Source organism: Scyliorhinus torazame, chromosome 2, assembly GCF_047496885.1.
Source record: "Scyliorhinus torazame isolate Kashiwa2021f chromosome 2, sScyTor2.1, whole genome shotgun sequence".
Lineage (NCBI taxonomy): Eukaryota > Metazoa > Chordata > Chondrichthyes > Carcharhiniformes > Scyliorhinidae > Scyliorhinus > Scyliorhinus torazame.
In genome coordinates, this window is record NC_092708.1 from 80916865 (window position 1) to 80936800 (window position 19936).

Consider the following 19936-nt stretch of genomic DNA (forward strand, 5'->3'; position numbering starts at 1 on the left):
AATTGAAATGAAATGAAATGAAAATCCCTTATTGTCACAAGTAGGCTTCAAATGAAGTTACTGTGAAAAGCCCCTAGTCGCCACATACCGGCGCCTGTTCGGGGAAGCTGGAACGGGAATTGAGCCGTGCTGCTGGCCTGCCTTGGTCTGCTTTAAAAGCCAGCTACTTAGTCCTGTGCTAAAATTACTGGGGGACACAGGTTTTAGGTGCAAGGAGGAAACTTCAGAGGAGATGTGCGAGGCAAGTTCTTTTACACAGAGTGTAGTGGGTGCTTGGAACTCGCTGCCGGAGAAGGTGGTGGAAGCAGTTACGAGAGTGGCGTTTAAGAGGCGTCTTGACAAATACATGAATAGGATGGGAACAGAGGAATACGGATCCTGGAAATGTAGAAGATTTTTGGGAGGACTGAATTGTGCTGTACTTTTCTTTATTCTTTTGTTCTATACTTGTGTGTCATGTTATGTTACTGTGATTGTCAGTTTCATTACTTTGGGACATTTCATTTAGAATAGATCATTTTTCAAGGTAACTTGAACAAATTTATTTTCAGTTATATCGTGTCTAGTTATGATTACAAATGTTGTTGAATTAGTTTAAACATACATTTACGTGTGTGCTTTTAGGAACAAAACTTATCCATTTCTTTTTGCCATATTGAACTGCTGAGTTTATATCAAATATATATCTTCAATCATCAAAGACAAATCAGAAGCACAACACAACTCAAAATCCACAAGGCCAGTAATAATAATCTTTATTGTCACAAGTAGGTTCACATTAACACTGCAATGAAGTTACTGTTAAAATCCACTAGTCTCTACATTCCGGCGCCTGTTCGGGTACACTGAGGTAGAATTCAGAACGTCCAATTCACCTAACAGCACGTCTTTCGCGACTTGTGAGAGGAAACCGGAGGAAATCCACACAGACGCTGGGTGAACGTGCAGACTCCGCACAGACAGTGACCCAAGCCGGGAATCGAACCTGGGACACTGGTGCTGTGAAGCAACAGAGCTAACCCCTGTGCTACCGTGCCGGCCAGTAGAGCATCTATTGAATGGTTTTATTGACTCTGATTGGGAGAGATAATAGAATAATTGCTGCCTCACAGCACCAGGGACCCGGGTTCAATTCCACCCTTGGTCACTGTGTGGAGTTTACATGTTCTCCCCGTGTCTACGTGGGTTTCCTCCCACTGTCCAAAGATGTGCAGGTTAGTTGGATTGGCCATGCTAAATTGCCCCTTAGTGTTCAACTATGTGCAGATTAGGTGGGGTTTGGGGACAGGGTAGAGGAGTGGCTCTAGGTAGGTGCCCTTTCAAAGGGTTGGCGCACACTCTATGGGTTGAATGGCCTCCTTCTGTACTGTAGGGAGTCTATGATTCTACAATAACATTATTCAGTAATGGTACAGTGCACATTATGAAAACTTATAAAATGGCCTTTGCAGATTAATTCTTGTGGGTCTTTTTTTTTCTCACGGTTACAAGAAATGAGAAATGTTAAAATAGAAACCGAAGTAAAGCTAAAACGATGATAGAATATTTCAAATAAAATGTACCGACATGTCAAGCTCTTTATAATTATTTTCATTCAGGGCCAGTATGGTGGCGCAGTGGTTAGCACTTCTGCTTCACGGCGGCACCAAGGACCCGGGTTCGATCCCAACCCTGGGTCACTGTCCGTGTAGAGTTTGCACATTTTCCCCGTGTCTGTGGGGGTCTCACGCCCACAACCCAAAGATGTGCAGGGTAGGAGGATTGGCCTTGCTAAATTGCCCCTTAGTTGGAAAAAAGAAAGAATTGAGTACTTTAAATCAGCAAACTACCGCCCCCACCCTTTATAAATGCAATTTGTTGTTCTGAGAGTTGAACAGACTGAGAAACTCAACAGTACACTGTATGATGTGCCGTCATTAACTAAAGGAGAATTGTGTTGATTTGCTGCAATAGTGGATTGTTCACAGAAAGTAAAATTTTCTCTCTCTTTCAGCTACAAAGGATGGCAAAAAAAGAAATGGTAAAACCACTCTTGGGAAATGATTTTGAAATTCATCAATATGACCTCCAGAAAATAGATGTTGGCATTCTGGGAACCGGAGATTTTGCCCGCTCTTTGGCTTCACGTCTGGTCTCTTCTGGCTATGGTGTAATTATAGGAAGTCGGCATCCTAAACGTGCTGCAGCTTTGTTTCCCACTGTGAATGAGGTTATTGGTCAACGAGAAGCCATAGGCAAGGTCAACATCGTCTTTGTAGCCGTGTACCGTGAACATTACAGCACATTGAGTGAACTAAGAGATGTGCTGACTGGGAAGATTTTGGTGGATGTCAGTAACAACCTGCAAGTAAATGTTTATGAAGAATCAAATGCTGAACATCTTGCCTCTCTGTTCCCAGAATGCACAGTTGTGAAAGCATTTAATGTCATCTCGGCCTGGGCTTTACAGTTTGGTGCAAGAGATGGAGATAAACAGGTGCGTACCACAGAAACAAAATGATGCAAAATAATTCCTATTTAATTAGTCAAAGACAGATCGATGGTACCTCCAGCTGTTTTTCTACTGGTAGAATGTCATAGAGAGGGAGGTAAAAGCTTAAATCTTTCCATAAATTTAATATAAATATGGGGCATCTCCTATTTCCTTTGCTGGGTGCAGTTAAGATAGGTGGAAAGTAATTTCTTAATGTCAATTGCAAAGCATGAGAACAAACTGGAATTATCAAATAAACTATTTGAAAATATTCCTCCTTCTCCTCAAAAAGAGTAGTTTGGCTTTGCCACCTTCCCACTTAAGTTGTGTACAGTTTTTCAGTGCCTTAACATAGGCAAGACCAAGCATTTAATTCCTTTTTGCTGCTTGGCTTAACACTTTAGACTCGGCGTATAAGCTTTTGGAAAGGGTTTTGAAGTTTCAAAGTTGGACTTTTATGCTGAAAGCACCGCGTATTTATGGGGCGCGATTATCCGACCCCCCACTGGGTCGGAGAATCGCCGGGGGCCGGCGTGAATCCCGCCCCCGCCGTGTCGCGAATTCTCCGCCACCGGAGATTCGGCGGGGGCGGGAATCGCGCCAGTCGGCGGGAATCCCCCGGCGATTCTCCGGTCCGCGATGGGCCGAAGTCCCGCCGCTGTCAACCCACGTCAGCCGGCGTGGATTGAACCACCTTTGGGACGGCGGAACATGGCAGCGCGGGCGGGCTCTGGTGTCCTGGGGACGCAGAGCCGACCGATCCGCGGGCGGGCCTGTGCCGTGGGGGCACTCTTTCCTTCCGCCTTCGCCATGGTCTCCACCATGGCGGAGGCGGAAGAGACCCCCTCCACTGCGCATGCGCGGGGATGCCGTGAGCGGCCGCTGACGCTGACGCTCCCGCGCATGCGCCGCGCGGCAGAGTCATTTCTGCGCCAGCTGGCGGGGCACCAAAGGCCTTTCCCGCCAGCTGGCGGGGCAGAAATCAGTCCGGCGCAGGCCGATTGAGGGCTCGGCCCCTCAAGATGCGGAGACTTCCGCAGCTTTGGGGCGGCGCGATGCTGGGTTGATTTGTGCCGTTTTTGGCGCCGGTCGGCAGACATCGTGCCGATATCAGAGAATCCCGCCCATGGTGCTGATTATGGTCATGTCCACAATTTACCTCCCAGAAGAGATCCACATTTTCAGATCCCAAGCATCATGAATTTACTGGAACTTGAATGTTGATTTAAAGCAGTTTCTACTTTGTACTGAAACAAAATTAGAAATCTTGAATTGGGACTTGACCTTACTGTGGAGTAAACAATGCACAGGTATGAAACTCCTTTGTGAGTGTAAACATTGTTACAAAATTGAAACGGTAATTGAGGAATATGTAGGTTTCAACTATATGGGTGAGGTGTCGAAGGCAGTTGTCTGGGAGGCTCTAAAGGTGGTGGTGAGGGGTGAGGTGATTTTGTTTAAGGCCAGGGTGGACAAGGGGGAGAGGTTGGAGCAGCAGAGGGTAATAGATGAGATGTTGGAGGTAGATAGGAGTTATGCAGAAGATGGGGACCCGGCGAAGTTGGAAAAGAGGACGAAGCTACCGGCGAGCTTTGACCGATTATCTACCAAGAAGGCGGTGCGCCAACTGAGACGAGCAAGGGGTGCAGCTTACGAACATGGAGATAAGGTATGTTAGCAGGTCAGCACCAGAGGGAGGCAGTGGCAAGGGAAATTGTTCAGGTGAGGGATAGGGCAGGGAAGTTGGTGGTGGCTCCGGATCTGATTAACAAGGTCTTTGAGGAGTTTTATGCGAGGTTGTACAGGTCAGAGCCACCTGGGGGAGACCGGGAAATGCAGGAATTTCTAGATGGGTTGGAGTACCCAAGGGTTAGGGGAGGGGGACAGGGCTACATTAGAAGGAGCGATAGTGGAGCAGGAGATAATGGGTGCGCTTGGGAGGATGCAGTCGGGGAATTTGGCAGGGCCGGATGGGTTTCCGGTGGAATATTATAAAAAATTCAAGGATAAGCTGGCACCCCTGATGGTGGGGATGTTTGACTGTTGCCACAAACTTTGGAGCAGGCATTGATTTCCCTGTTGCTTAAAAAAAAGATAAGGGTCCGACAGAGTGTGGGTCGTATAGGCCCATATCACTTCTGAATGTGGACACAAAAGTATTGGCGAAGGTACTGGCGGGTAGGCTGGAGGAGTGTCTCCCTAAGGTGATAGGTGAAGATCAGACAGGGTTTGTGAGAGGGAGGCAGCTCTTTTCAAACATTAGGAGGGTATTGAACGTCGTTATGGCACCGGCGGAGGGGAAGGAAACCGAGGTGGTTGTGGCATTGGACGCCGAGAAGGCGTTTGACCGGGTAGAATGGGGGTACTTGATAGCAGTTCTGGAGCAGTTTGGGATTGGACCAAGGTTTGTGAACTGGGTAAAGCTACTATATAAGGTGCCGAGGACGAGTGCCCGCACAAATAATATCAGTTCGAGATACTTTTCTCTCCACTGTGGGACTAGGCAGGGATGTCCTATGTTCCCCCACGCTAATCACGTTCATATGTTTTGGTCCTGTCCAAAGCTAGAGGATTACAGGAAGGAGGTTTTTAGGGTAATTTCTAAAGTGGTGCACGTGAAACTGGGCCCGGGCCCCCGGGAGGGCACATTCGGGGTGTCAGACCAGCCAGAGTTGGAAATGGGTGCGGAGGCAGATGTTGTAGCCTTCGCCTCGTTGATCGCCCGAAGGCAGATCCTGATAGGTTGGAGAGCAACCTCTCCACCCTGTGCCCTGGCGTGGCGGGGGGTACCTGTTAGAATTCTTGACTCTTGAGAAGGTTAAGTTTGAACTAGGGGAAGGATGGAGGGGTTATACAATTCATGGGCATTATTCATTGTGCACTTTCAAGAACTGGATAACATCGAACATTAGTTGGGGAGGGGGGTAGGTGGGAGGGTTGGGGGGAGGGGGATGGTGTGTGTTCATGGCAACTATGGGTGATCCCTAATTCCTTTTTGTCATTTGTTTGTGTGAACATGCGGGCTAATGTTTGGGGTTTGGTGGGAGGATGGGATCGTTGTTGTTGATATGGGGATTGACATATTTGTTACTGACTGTTGTTTATTGTTGGTGGGTGTAAATTTGGGAGAAAATGTGAAAAAGGAGGAGAATAAAAAACATTTTATTTAAACGTGAGTGTAAACATGGCCTGGGGTCCTTTCTGGTCTGCTAAAGAATCCCGTGCAAACTGCTACATTTTGCTCAGGAGAATGAAGAGAGGCAATGTAAAATAAAGGACTAGAGTTTTTCTGAAAAGTGAGAATGTATCGAAGCTTTTTGTCTTGCGCTCATCAGGACAGATTCTCAAAAATACCAGTTGTAAAGGGAAGAATAATTTATACTGCATAAGAAGAGCTTGCTGATTGCACCAGGGAACAGGTAACTGCCAAGATTTTGTTTAAAATTGTGTCGGGCAGGTTGACTCAGATTGGCCAAGGCGTTGCCATGGGAAATGATCCAGGGAATGGCTGTCTCCAAAGCTGAGTTGAAAAAACTGCAATACATGGTGTGGTGTTGGGTGTTCTAACACACAGAAGAGCCAACACAGTTGCATATGGTACAACGCTTGTTTATTTAAACTCACTATTTACAACTTGGTCTTTGCACTCTGCACGTGGGGGGCTCCCTGCTTGTGGTGTTTCAACAGCTCTTTCATGCTTCCTTCTCCCCAGACCTACTGACCTCCAGGTGTCGTGCTCGTGCTTTTTATGTGGTTGGTGTTCTTGTCTGTGATTGGTTGTGGTGTTGTGTACTCTGATTTGCCTGTTAGTGTGTCCATCATGATGTGTGTGTTTGAATATCATGACATCCCCCCTTTTTACAAAGATATGTGCCTACGTGGTAATAAATATGATCGTGACGTGAGTGCATCTAAGAGTGTGTGTGTGTCGTGTGCAGCATGTGTCTATGACGGAACTATGTACATGGGGCGATGTCGAGTGCGTCACATGAATCCAGTTGTACCATAACATAACAGAAATGCGAACGAGAGAAGAAGAAAAAAAAATTTTGAACAGTTGTCCAGTCAGACGACATCTGGAACGATAAACAACAACAGGTTATCATGTAAAATTGTCCAACTTATTAAACATATGAACTGTATTATAAGTCCATTCTAATGGGTTTGCGACGAATTCGGGTTGACCGCCTTAAGGGTGGATCAAGAACCACCGGCTGCTGTGCAGGCATGGCCATGGGTGGCGATGGAAAGGGCGTGATGTGCGGCAGCTCCACAAAGTCATCCTCGGAAGCCTGTTGAGGATCTGGCGTGTTGTGTGGCTGTGAACGTGGAAGTCGGCGAAGGGCGCGCCGATTGCGGCGACGCACGGAACCATCCGGCATGCGAACCAGGAACGAGCGGGGAGCCACTTGTCGGAGGACTTCGGCCGGTGCTGACCAGCCACCATACGGTTGATGGACGCGTACTTTGTCTCCGGAGGACAGGGGGGGCAGGTCCGTCGCTCGTGTGTCGTACCGACCTTTCTGGCGATCACGCTGCAGTTGCATGTCCCGAAGAACCGCCTCATGGTCTGTTGTCGGTGCCAGGACGGAAGGTACCGTCGTCCTGAGGGAGCGACCCATTAGTAGCTGCGCTGGCGAGAGGCCCGTGGATAACGGGGCCGATCGATAGGCCAGCAAGGCAAGGTTAAAGTCCGATCCGGCATCAGCCGCCTTGCACAGGAGCCGCTTTGCGATGTGGACACCCTTTTCAGCCTTCCCGTTCGATTGTGGATGCAGAGGGCTGGATGTCACATGAGTGAAACCATATGCTGCGGCAAAGGACGACCATTCACGGCTGGCAAAACAAGGTCCATTGTCTGACATGACAGTCCTTGGAATGCCATGGCGAGCAAACGTTTCCTTGCAGGCCCCAATGACTGCGGACGACGTCAGATCATGGAGAGGCATGACTTCCGGGTAGTTTGAGAAGTAGTCTATAATAACAATGTAATCTCTGCCGAGCGCGTGAAATAGGTCAACACCCACCTTCGCCCAGGGGGACGTCACCATCTCGTGTGGTAGAAGTGTTTCCGGAGGTTGCGCCGGCTGAAACCTCTGACAGGTTGTGCAGTTGAGCACCATGTTGGCTATGTCTTCATTAATACCCGGCCAATATACCGCCGCCCGGGCCCTTCGTCTGCATTTTTCGACACCCAAGTGGCCTTCGTGTAGTTGACGAAGAATCATCTGGCGCACACTGTGTGGAATGACGATCCTATGCGATTTCATAAGGACCCCGTCTATATTGGTGAGATCATCTCGCACATTGTAAAACTGGGGGCACTGCCCTTTTAGCCACCCTTCCGTCATGTGGCGCATCACTCGCTGCAGCAGAGGGTCAGTCGCCGTCTCTGCGCGTATGTGGGCCAGACAAGGATCATCAGCTGGCATATTTGCTGCTGTCAGAGTCACGTGTGCCTCAATTTGACGCACGAACCCCTCCGCATCTGGTGGTGTGCTCACTGCTCGGGAAAGAGTGTCCGCCACTATGAGTTCCTTCCCCGGAGTGTAGATCAGTTCAAAATCGTACCTCCTGAGTTTGAGTAAGATGCGCTGGAGGCGAGGAGTCATGTCGTTCAGGTCTTTGTTAATGATGTTGACCAGGGGGCGGTGGTCAGTTTCGACCGTGAATCGTGGCAGGCCATACACATAGTCGTGGAACTTGTCCAGTCCAGTTAACAAGCCCAGGCATTCTTTTTCGATTTGCGCGTAGCGCTGTTCGGTAGGGGTCATGGCTCGTGAGGCATACGCAACCGGGGCCCATGATGACGTGCTGTCTTTTTGCAGGAGTACCGCTCCAATACCAGATTGGCTGGCGTCTGTTGAGATCTTTGTAGGGCGAGTCGCGTCAAAGAAGGCCAGCACTGGTGCCGTGACCAGTTTGTGCTTGAGCTCCTCCCATTCCTGCTGATGCGACTGGTGCCAGTTGAATTCCGTCGATTTTTTTACGAGATGGCGCATGTTTGTTGTATGAGAAGCCAGGTTGGGAATGAACTTCCCAAGGAAGTTGACCATGCCCAGGAATCTTAAGACAGCCTTCTTGTCAGCCGGTCGTGGCATGGCTGTGATGGCGCTAACCTTGTCTGCATCGGGACGGACCCCGGACCTTGAGATGTGGTCCCCGAGGAATTTCAGCTCCGTCTGGCCGAAAGCACACTTCGCACGGTTGAGACGCAGGCCATTTTGCCGTATGCGGGTGAAGACACGTCGAAGACGATGCATGTGTTCCTGCGGAGTGGTGGACCAAATGATGATATCGTCCACATATACACGTACCCCTTCGATGCCTTCCATCATCTGCTCCATAATGCGGTGGAATACTTCAGATGCCGAAATGATGCCGAATGGCATCCGGTTGTAGCAGAATCTGCCAAAAGGGGTGTTGAATGTGCATAGTCTTCGGCTGGCCGGGTCCAGTTGGATCTGCCAGAATCCTTTGGACGCATCCAATTTAGTGAATATGTTGGCTCGCGCCATCTCGCTGGTGAGGTCTTCTCGTTTCGGGATGGGATAGTGTTCCCGCATGATGTTGTTGTTCAGATCTTTTGGATCTATACATATACGGAGCTCGCCAGAGGGCTTCTTTACACAGACCATGGAGCTGACCCATGGCGTGGGCTCCGTGACCTTGGATAGGACCCCTTGGTCCTGAAGAATCTGCAGTTGTGCCTTGAGGCGGTCTTTGAGAGGCGCAGGAACCCTGCGAGGTGCGTGAACGACAGGGATGGCGTCCGGTCTGAGTCGAATCTTGTACGTGTGTGGCAATGTCCCCATGCCTTCAAAAACCTCCTGGTTGTGAGCGAGGAGGGAATGGAGATTCGCGTGGAACTCAGCATCCGGGAAGTCGGATATCTCATCTGGAGAGAGAGACATGATGCGCTGTACCAGGTGAAGGACCTTACACGCTTGTGCGCCCAGTAACGAGTCCTTTGATGAGCCCACAACTTCGAAGGGGAGTGTGGCCGTGTACCTCTTGTGAGTCACCTGTAGCTGGCAAGATCCTACGGACGGGATAACGTTCCCGTTATAGTCAACCATCTTAAGCCGGGATGGTGTGATGAGTGGTTTGACCTTCATGGCCTGGACTGCAGAGTAAGCAATCAGGTTGGCGGATGCGCCGGTGTCCAGACGGAAGGCGACGCGCGATCGGTTGACCGTCAGGGTGGCACACCACTCATCGTCTGGATTGATGGCATTGACCTTGTTGACATCAATGACGGCAACTCTGAAGTCATCCTGGTCATCTGCATCACTTAACTGGAAGTCTTGATGCGTGGGCTGGACGGTCCTGACTCGTGTGCGAGGTTGTCGAGGATGCGCCGGATCCATGGGTTGAGCCGCACGACAGCGGGCTGCGTAGTGGCCTATCATGGCACATCTGTTGCACTGTTGGTATTTTGCAGGACATTGCCCTTTTAAGTGTAGACCTCCACACTTGCTGCACGTCATGACGTCACGGCGTTCGTTGCGCCACTGCGCATGCGCAGTGCGATCTTGCGGTGGGCGCGCCTGCGCAGTGCGTCCCTCGTTGTGGCCGTTATTCTTGGCGCGCACCTGCGCGGGAGACCGCGAAAAGCGCGGGAAGCGGCCGCTGTCGTCCGGGCCGTGGGGCGGGAAGAAATCGACGGCCTGGATGCGTTCAACGTCGTGGGCGGCCTGGCTTGCCGATTCGACGGCTGGGGACCCCCTCCGTGCCAACTCGGACGCCTGAAATCGGGCAAAACGGCAGGCAGCATTCTCATGGAGGACACAGGCTTCCACAGCAGACGCTAAGGTGAGGCTCTTTATTTTAAGAAGCTGCTGGCGTAGGCCACTGGAGGCAACGCCAAAAACAATCTGGTCCCTGATCATGGACTCTGTGGTGGTGCCGTAACCGCAGGACTGCGCCAGAATCCGGAGGTGCGTCAAAAAGGGTTGAAAAAGCTCCTCCTTACCTTGCAGGCGTTGCTGAAAGATGTATCTTTCGAAAGTTTCGTTTACTTCAGTTTGAAAGTGCTGGTCCATTTTGAGGATGACCGTGTCATATTTGGCCTGGTTTTCGCCTTCCTCGAACACCAGTGAATTAAAGACATCATTTGGGTGGGGGCCTGCGTAGAAGAGGAGCATTGCAATCTTCGAATCATCCGAGACATTCTGTTTTTCGGTGGCACGGATGTACAGGTCAAATCGCTGCCTGTAGAGCTTCCAGTTGGTGCCTAGGTTCCCCGTGACTTGCATCGGCTGCGGTTTGCCGGTGTGGTCCATGTCCAGAATGGCAGGTTGGTAGGCAGGTATCGATCCACTCCTGTACCATGTGGTGTTGGGTGTTCTAACACACAGAAGAGCCAACACAGTTGCATATGGTACAACGCTTGTTTATTTAAACTCACTATTTACAACTTGGTCTTTGCACTCTGCACGTGGGGGGCTCCCTGCTTGTGGTGTTTCAACAGCTCTTTCATGCTTCCTTCTCCCCAGACCTACTGACCTCCAGGTGTCGTGCTCGTGCTTTTTATGTGGTTGGTGTTCTTGTCTGTGATTGGTTGTGGTGTTGTGTACTCTGATTTGCCTGTTAGTGTGTCCATCATGATGTGTGTGTTTGAATATCATGACACATGGCACTACACATTCTACCTGCAAAGGACAGGACCCTCTGTGTGAATATATAATAGAGTATATTTTTTATAATTTCCAACATGCATAGATGAGCCACACTATGAGCCCAACAAAGTGGTTGTCAGTAATACGCAAGTAAACTAAAAGGTACAATTCTAAAGGTGGTGCAGGAACAGAACAGAGTTCTGGCGTATGTGTGCACAAATTGTTAAAGGTGGCAGGGCAAGTTGGAAAAATTGCCCCATCTGCTCTTAAAATCCAGCACGTGGCCTTTCTGCTACCTTCCTACCCGCCTCCGTGCGGGGCAATGTTGGGAAGCCTATCTGTCCTCGAACCTATTCAGACCCTTAAGTGACCAATTAATGTGAACTTAAGGGCCTCACCTGCCTCCATTGCCGTTTTCCCCATGGCAGAAAGGGGTCCACGTCATGTGGAAAGCCTGGCAGGTTCGCCCATCGGAGGAGATCCTTGCTCCCATCTTTCAAGATCGCACTTCCTCCTTTACCCACACTCCCCTCACCACAGCACCCTGTAAATTCCAGCCCCAGTTCTGGGCACCTCTTGAGCAAAGATGTGGTGGCACTGGAGAAGGTATAGAAAAGATTTACAGGAGTCCCAGGGGTGAGGGACTTTTTTTAACTTGCATTAAGAAAAGGTTGAGAATCATGAGGGTCTGGAAAGTAAGGAGAGACCATTACCATTAAGAACGAGAGGACATTACAAGGTGAACGACAAAAGAGCCAACAACGACATGAGAAAAATACTTTTTACACTGTGTGTGGTTAGAATCTGGAATACACTGCGTGGGGTGATGGAGGCTGATTCAGTTGTGGCATTCGAAGGAAGATTGGATAAGCACCTGAATGAAAGGACTGGGGAGTGGAAATAACTAAATTGCTCCTTCAGAAAGTTGGCGCAGATTTGAGCTGAATGGCCTCCTTCTGTGCTATAGCCATTCTATGGTTCTCTAAAAGTAAATTCCTCGAAGACAAAATTATACTTCTGACTTACTTAATGTGCATAGTCATAAACTTTTGAAAGACACCGTTTTTTCTGATCCGAATTTTCAACACCCCCTATTCTCCTACAGGTGCTGATCTGCAGTGACAGCCGAGAAGCGAGATGTATAGTGGCTCAAATGGCACAAAATATGGGATTCATTCCTGTGGATCTGGGCTCATTATCATCTGCCAAAGAGATTGAGAATCTTCCGCTACGCCTCTTTCCCTCTTGGAAAATACCCATGCTGCTGGCACTAGCCTTATTTGTATTTTTCTATATCTATAATTTTCTTCGAAGTGTCATTCATCCATACGTAATGAAAAGACAGAACACATTTTATAAAATCCCAATTGATCTTGTTAATGTCACTCTACCATGTGTTGCATTTGTAATGCTGTCCCTCGTTTACCTGCCCGGAGTCCTCGCTGCCATCTTCCAACTGCGCAGTGGCACCAAGTATAAACGTTTTCCACGCTGGTTAGATCAGTGGCTTCAACAAAGAAAACAGCTTGGCCTGTTGAGCTTTTTCTGTGCCGCTTTGCATGCAGTCTATAGTCTCTGCCTCCCTATGCGTAGATCTGCACGTTACAAGCTCCTGAATGAGGCTTTTACCCAGGTAAGAGAACATTGATTTTAAACATTGCTTAAGAACTGATACACTGTTAGCAACGTCCAAAGTCGGTGCAGCAAGCACTCCACCAAGTGGGAGGTTTCATTAAAGAATAATATGACCATTTTACAATGGTGCCAAACTAGACCCTTCCCTTCCCCTTGGTTTTTAAATAAAATTGGTATTTAACAAGGGGAAATCTAAAATAGTCCATTCTTGCGAGGTTGGAGGGGAGAGGGGGGAGTTTTGAATTGGCAGACAATCATTAAAGTAGCATTTTTAAATGGACTTAAAATTATCCAGTAATTTGAACTCACTGAATCAGTGTAGCTCGAATACTATTCATAAAAATTGTTCACCTGCCTTTCTATTCAATTTTATGGTATGATATTAAATACGTTTGATATTATTTGATATTTTACACTTGTGTGTTTCCCAGTTTTGTAGAGTTACATTGATACATTAAATGAAAATGCCCTTTAACTGGAAACGGGTTTGCCGTAATCACTGACGTATAATAGCATGCACTTTAAAAGTAAAATTAGTAATTAACAGACAAAATAACAGCAGCTATCAGAACCTATCACAAATAATTAACCACCTCAGACTACTGTACAAGGGTATTTAGTATGCAAAGTCTACTGTTGATTATCTGTCAAATACATTTGGGCTCATAACTTGTTTTGGATTTAATACTACTGTTTTCAGATAGATAGTATTGAATTTTATTTCTGAAGAACCACTATTAAATAACATTAACAATGCTGTCTGTAGGTGGCACAGTGGTTAGCATTGCTGCCTCACGGCGCCAAGGACCCGGATTCGATCCCGGCCCCGGTCACTGGCCGTGTGGAGTTTGTACCTTCTCCCGGGTCTGCGTGGGTCTCGCCCCCACACCCAAAGATGTGCAGGGTAGGTGGATTGGCCACGATAAATTGCCCCATAATTGGAAAAAAGAATTGGGTACTCAAAAGTTATTTTAAAAAATGCTGTCTGTGGCATTAATAAAAATCATAAATAGACAACTGCGATAAAAGCTGTGAATTCTGATTGCCTTTTTACTTTTACAGCTTTTTACGCACTTAGCAAATTTTATCACGTGTTCAGTATTTGAATAATTCCTTAACTGCAACACGATGTTTACTTAATAACAATCTTTATTCGTGTCACAAGTAGGCTTACATTAACACTGCAATGAAATTACAGTGAAAATCCCATAGTCGCCTGTTTGGATACACGGAAGGAGAATTCAGAAAATCCAATTCTCCTAACAAGCATTTATTTCGGGAGGAAACCGGAAAACCTGGAGGAAACCCATGGAGACACGGGTAGAATGTGCAGACTCCGCACAGACAGTGACCCAAGCCGGGAATCTAACCGAGGTCCCTGGCGCTGTGAAGCAACAGTACTAATCACTGTGCTACCGTGCCACCCGGGTGCTTAGAACAAGGTGAAAATTGTCCAAATGGCTTACAGGAATCAACAGAAAATTGTGGAGGCATTTTACATTGTATGGGACGTAATATGAAGTTTTGGGGACCAAACCGCACGTTTTGAACAACACATCACAGGAACAGGCCCTTCGGCCCTCCAAGCCTGTACCGATCATGATACGAACCTTGGCCAAAACCCTCAGCACTTCATTGTGCCGGATGCCTCTATACCCATCCTATCCATGTATTTGTCAAGATGCCTTTTGAACGCCGTTAATGTATCTGCTTCCACAACCTCCCCTGGCAACGTGTTCCAGGCACTCCTCACTCTCTGTGTAAAAAAAACCTGTCTTGCACATCTCCTGTAAACTTTGCCCCACGGACCTCAAACCTATGCCCCCTGGTGACTGACCCCATCCTGGGAAAGAGCACCTGCCCATCCACTCTATCCAAGCCCCTCATAATCTTATAGACCTCTATCAGGTCACCCCTCAACCTCCAAGCTTCTAATGAAAAGTTTATTCAGCCTCTCTGTATAGCTAACACCCTGCAGACCAGACAACATCCTGTTAAGCCTCCTCTGCACCTTCTCCAAAGCCTCCACATTGTTCTGGTAAGTGGCGACCAGAATTGTATGTAATATTCCAAGTACGGTCTGACCAAAGTTCTATACAACTGCAGCATGACTTGTCCGTTTTTATACTCGATGACCCATTCCGTATGCTTTCTTGACTACCATGTCCACTTGTGTTGCCACTTTCAAAGACCTGTGGACCTGCATACCCAGATCTCTCTGACTTTCTTTATTCCTAAGAGTTTTGCCATTTACGGTATATTTTCCCTCTGTTAGACCTACCAAAATGCATGGTCTCACATTTGTCTGGATTTGCCATTTCTCTGCCCAAGTCTATGTCCTGTATCCTCTGACAATCCTCAACACTATCTGCCACTCCACCAACCTTGGTGTCATCCACGAACGTACTAATCAGACCAGCTACATTTTCCTCCAAATCGTTTATGTATACTACAAACTGTAGAAGTTCCAACACAGATCCCTGTGGAACACCACTAGTCACAACCTCTATTCAGAAAAACACCCTTCTACTGCTACCCTTTGCCTTCTGTGACCGAGCCAGTTCTGTATCCATTTTACCACCTCACCTCTGATCCACTGTGACTTCACCTTTTGTACCAGTCTGCCAGGAAGCACCTTGTAGAAGGCTTTACTGAAGTCCATGTAAACAACATCCACCGCCTCTCCTCATCAATCATCATCTTTGTCACCTCCTCAAAAAACTCGATCAAGTTAGTGAGGCATGACCTCCCCTTCACAAAACCATGCTATCGCTATTGAGTCCATTTGTTTCCAAATGGGTATAGATCCTGTCCCTGAGACTTCTCTCCAATAATTTACCTACCACTGACGTGAGGTTCACTGGCCTATGGTTTTCATGATGATCCCTACTACCTTTCTTAAACAGCGGCACCACATTATCTATTCTCCAGTCCTCTGAGATCTTACCTGTAGCCAATGAGGATACAAAGATGTCAGTCAAGGCCCCAGCAATTTCCTCCTTGCTTCCCTCAGTATTCTGGGGTAAATTCCATCTGGCCCAGGAGACCTATCTTCCTTAATATCTTTTAAAAGGCCCACTTTGCCAACCACTTTGAAAAATGAGAATTTTCATTTGGAAAACATCCCCATTTAGCTTCATAAAAGCAAATTACTGCAGATGCTGGAATCTGAAACCAAAAGAGAAAATGCTGGAAAATGTCAGCAGGTCTGGCAGCATCTGTAGGAGGAGAAAGGAGCTAACGTTTTGGGTTCGGCAGCAATTGTAGGGGGAGAAAGGAGCTAACGTTTCGAGTCCAGGTGAGTCTTTGTCAAAGCTTTGACATTTGGTCATTTGGACTCGAAACGTTACCTCTTTTCTCTCCCTACAGATGCTGCCAGACCTGCTGAGATTTTCCAGCATTTCCCATTTAGCTTCAGATTCTTTCTGGGGTCTTACAATCACTATAGTGACCGGAGGGTCTTACAATCAGTATAATTCCTGGAGAGGTTATTCTGACTCTTGTTCCCAGTCATGTCCTTACAAATTTTGGCCCTGTATTAACCCCCAAAACATGGATATGGTGACAATAGGTAACGGTAAAGTCGCCAGAGTCCCAGGCTGCTTTTCTTTTTGAGGGGGAGAGCTGACTGGTGGTAATTTAACCTGAAGATCACTACGCCTTGGTCAAGGAGCAAGATTGAGAAGGCGGGGCCTTCATGAATAACCTCAGCCAGTACGGAAATTGAACTCTTGCCGCGAGCCTCATTCTGCATCATGAACCAGCTGTCTAGCCAACTGAGCTCAACGATATCAAATATGCAATTCCCAGTACCCAGCACCGCACTGGGGCGGCGGGTGGCAATCATAAGGTACATGGTAGATGGTAGAATACATGGTTAGGTGGTAGAATTCAAATTGAAATGGTTAACATTCCATCTTCTCCGAATGAATCAAGTGAAGTCTAAGAAACAGTTAGTTTACTCAGACAATTTGAAATCAGCCATTTTGAAATATTAATGAGGATCTCAGATTAAAAACCATTTGATAGCTGATTAGCATCTGTAAAAACACATTGACATCGCTGTGTGGCATATTATTTACATAGCACATTTTCACAATTCTGACATCCCAAAACATAGCATATAAAATTAAGTACTTTGAAATGAGTCGTAACTGTTTGAATAAAAAGAAAAATTACAAATGCTGGAAATGCACAGCAGGTCAATCTGTCAACATTTGTAAAGAGAAAATGCAGATTCACATGTTGGGTGCGGACTTTTCACTAAAACTGAAAACGAAAGATTTGTTTTTCAATCCTTGCTAAACTGACATAAAAGGGGAGATGACCAAATGTTACTCCAATTACATTGTGTTTGTGTTAACTAGCTGGTAAACTGCTTGTTCGAAAGGTATGTTATATATGGTGTCATATTTGCACACATCTTTTTCTGTTACCATACCAGTTTAAACATAATAAAGATGATGCTTGGGTGGAGGAAGAAGTGTGGAGGATGGAAATTTATCTTTTCTTTGGAATTCTGGCTATTGGCATGCTTTCGCTGCTCGCAGTGACCTCGCTGCCAACAGTGGCAGGTTCTCTGAACTGGAGGGAATTTACTTTTATTCAAGTAAGAGAACTTCATTTTTTATTGTCCTGTTATTTTACACTAACTCTGTGATTCTTATCAGCGATTAACTTAATTAATTCAAGTGAAAATTTAGTCATAGAATTGTCGGGATGGACATCTCTGTTCATTAAGACTCCTGAAAAAGCAGCAATGTGGCTGTTTAGAAACATCGGCACCAATTCTTCAGTTGGGATTTAATGCCAAGATTTGAATGTTGGTCTGTAATTTGAAAGGTTTGGTTAATTTTCTCAATTTACCAATTTGCAGGTGTTCCTTTAGTCTTCCATTAACAACACTCCTGCTGGTCACATTTTTAAACTCAATTGGCAGAAATTCAGATGTGCAACAATGTGATTTTCTTTTGTACATGGCTGTACAGACAACATATTTTAGTTGCATTTCTGAATCCAATGTCTCTTCTCAATGCAACTGCAAACAAAATTCTTTGTCATAGAGATTAGCGAACATTGACAGTACAGGAGCCATTCAGGCAATCCTGTCATTTTGCTAGAAAGTATTAGATTGGTGGTATGTACAATTTTCTAAAAAATACTTTTTCATGGGATATGGGCCTTGTTCGGCCAGCGTTTATCACCCATTCCTAATTGGCCTTGAAGGTGACGGTGAGTCGCCTTCTTAAACCACAGCAATCCATGTGGTATAGATACACCCACTGTGCTGTTAAGGAGGGAGTTCAAAGATTTTAACCTGGCGATAGTGAAGGAAAGGCGATGTATTTCCAATACAGCACAGTGTGTGGCTTGGAGAGAAACTTGCAAGTGGTGAAAATCCCATGGATCTGCTGCCCTCGTCCTTCTAGATGATAGAGGTCCCAGGACTGGAAGGTGCTGTCGAAGGCGCCTTGATGAGTTGCGGCAATGCACCTTGTAGATGCTGCACGTTCCACTCGGTGGATTTTCCATCCCCTGCGTCGTGTTTTGCGGCAGCAGAGATAGCCAGCATTTGGCCGACGGCAGAATCTTCTGCCTGGTCCCACTGCTGTCAATGGGTTTTTTCATTGTTCCCACCCTCCGCTGCCAGGGAACCCATGGCTGGGGTGTGTGTCGCTATCAGCAGGACAAGATCATCCCGCCAGTGGGAATGTCCAGAAAATTCCATCAACTGTGTTTCGATGGTGAAGGGAGTGGCTGTTGCAGATGTTAGATAGGGTGCCAATCAAGCAAGCTGCTTTGTCACAGAATCACAGAATACTCGTGTAGAAGAGGCCCTTTGGCCATTGAGTCTGCACTGATGCATGAAAGGCCCTGACCTGCCCATCTATTCCCACATGCCAGCACTTGGCCCATGGTAGGCCATAACATTCAAGGCTAAGTACTCATCGAGGTACATTTTAAAGGATGTGAGGCATCCAGCCTCCACCACCCTCCCAGGCAGGTGTCCCGGAAGGTATCGAGCTTCTTGAGTGTTGTTAGAACTACACTCATCCAGACAATTGAAGAGTATTTGATCACCCTCCTAACTTGAGCCTTGTAGATGGTGGGCAGACCATGGGGAGTCAGGTGGTGATTTACTTGCGTCCCAATTCCCAACCTCTGTTCGACTCTTGAAGCCACATAATTATAAGGCTGGTCCAGTTCAATTTCTGATCAGTGGAACCCCCAGAATGCTGATAGTGGGGAATTCAATGATAGTAATGCCATTGAAGATCAAGGGGATATAGTTAGGTTCTCTCTTGTTAGGGATGGTCATTGACTGGTACTTATGTGGTGTGAATTTTACTTGTTACGTAACAGCCCAAGGCTGAATGTTGTTCAGGTCTTACTGCATGTGGACATGGTCTGCTTCAGTATCTGAGGAGTTGTGAATGGTGCTAACAAGTGTGGCATCATCAGCGAATATTCCCATTTCGAACATTATTATGGAATGAAGGTTATTAATGAAGCAGCAAAGATGGTTGAGTCTAAAACACTACCCTGAGGAACTCCTGCAGTGATGTCCTGGGACTGAGATGATTGACCTCCAACTACCACAACCATCTTCCTTTGTGCTAGGTATGACTCCAACTAGTTTTGATTGCTTTTCTCTCCGATTCCCACTGACTCTAGTTTTACTAGGGCTCCTTTAAGCCACACACATAAATGCTGCCTTGATATCAAGAGCAGTCACTCATCACACCACCTGAATTCAGCTCATCTGTCCATGTCTGAACCAAGGCTATCGCGAGATCAGGAGCCGGGTAGAATCCGAGCTGAGGGCCAGTGAGCCGGCTAAGAGTATCACTTGCACAGTTAATGACACCTTCCATCACCTTACTGATAGGGTGGCAATTGGCAGAGTTACATTTGGCCATACTTTTTGTGGCAGGTCAGACCTGGAAAAAGTTTGCATTTGTCCGGTACCTGTACTGGAACAGCTTGGCTATGCACCTAGTTCTGGAACACAAGCCTTCAGTCCTATTGCTGGAATGTTGTCAGGAGCCCAGGATCTGGTGCCTAGACCTGTTTCTTGATATTGTGTGGAGTGAATTGATCTTGTTTTAGACTTCCCTTCCAGTCGGGGAACACTTCAGCAATCAAGGGCATTCAGCCTCCGGTCTCCGGGTAAGCGTTCTCCAAGGCGGCCTTCAGGACGTGCGAC

At 47.1% G+C, this 19936-nt stretch overlaps 1 protein-coding gene across 10 annotated transcripts in view; it reads left to right on the plus strand.

Annotated features, from left to right (window-relative positions):
• Positions 1 to 19936, plus strand: part of LOC140388632 (metalloreductase STEAP3-like) — a 50961-nt gene that overhangs the window by 27464 nt on the left and 3561 nt on the right. For all 10 annotated transcript variants that reach the window (XM_072473088.1, XM_072473106.1, XM_072473115.1 and 7 more), the window contains 3 exons: positions 1994 to 2476; positions 12200 to 12727; positions 17174 to 17338. In XM_072473088.1, coding sequence (XP_072329189.1) covers positions 1994 to 2476; positions 12200 to 12727; positions 17174 to 17338 — 1176 coding nt within the window. The remainder of the gene's footprint in view (positions 1 to 1993; positions 2477 to 12199; positions 12728 to 17173; positions 17339 to 19936) is intronic.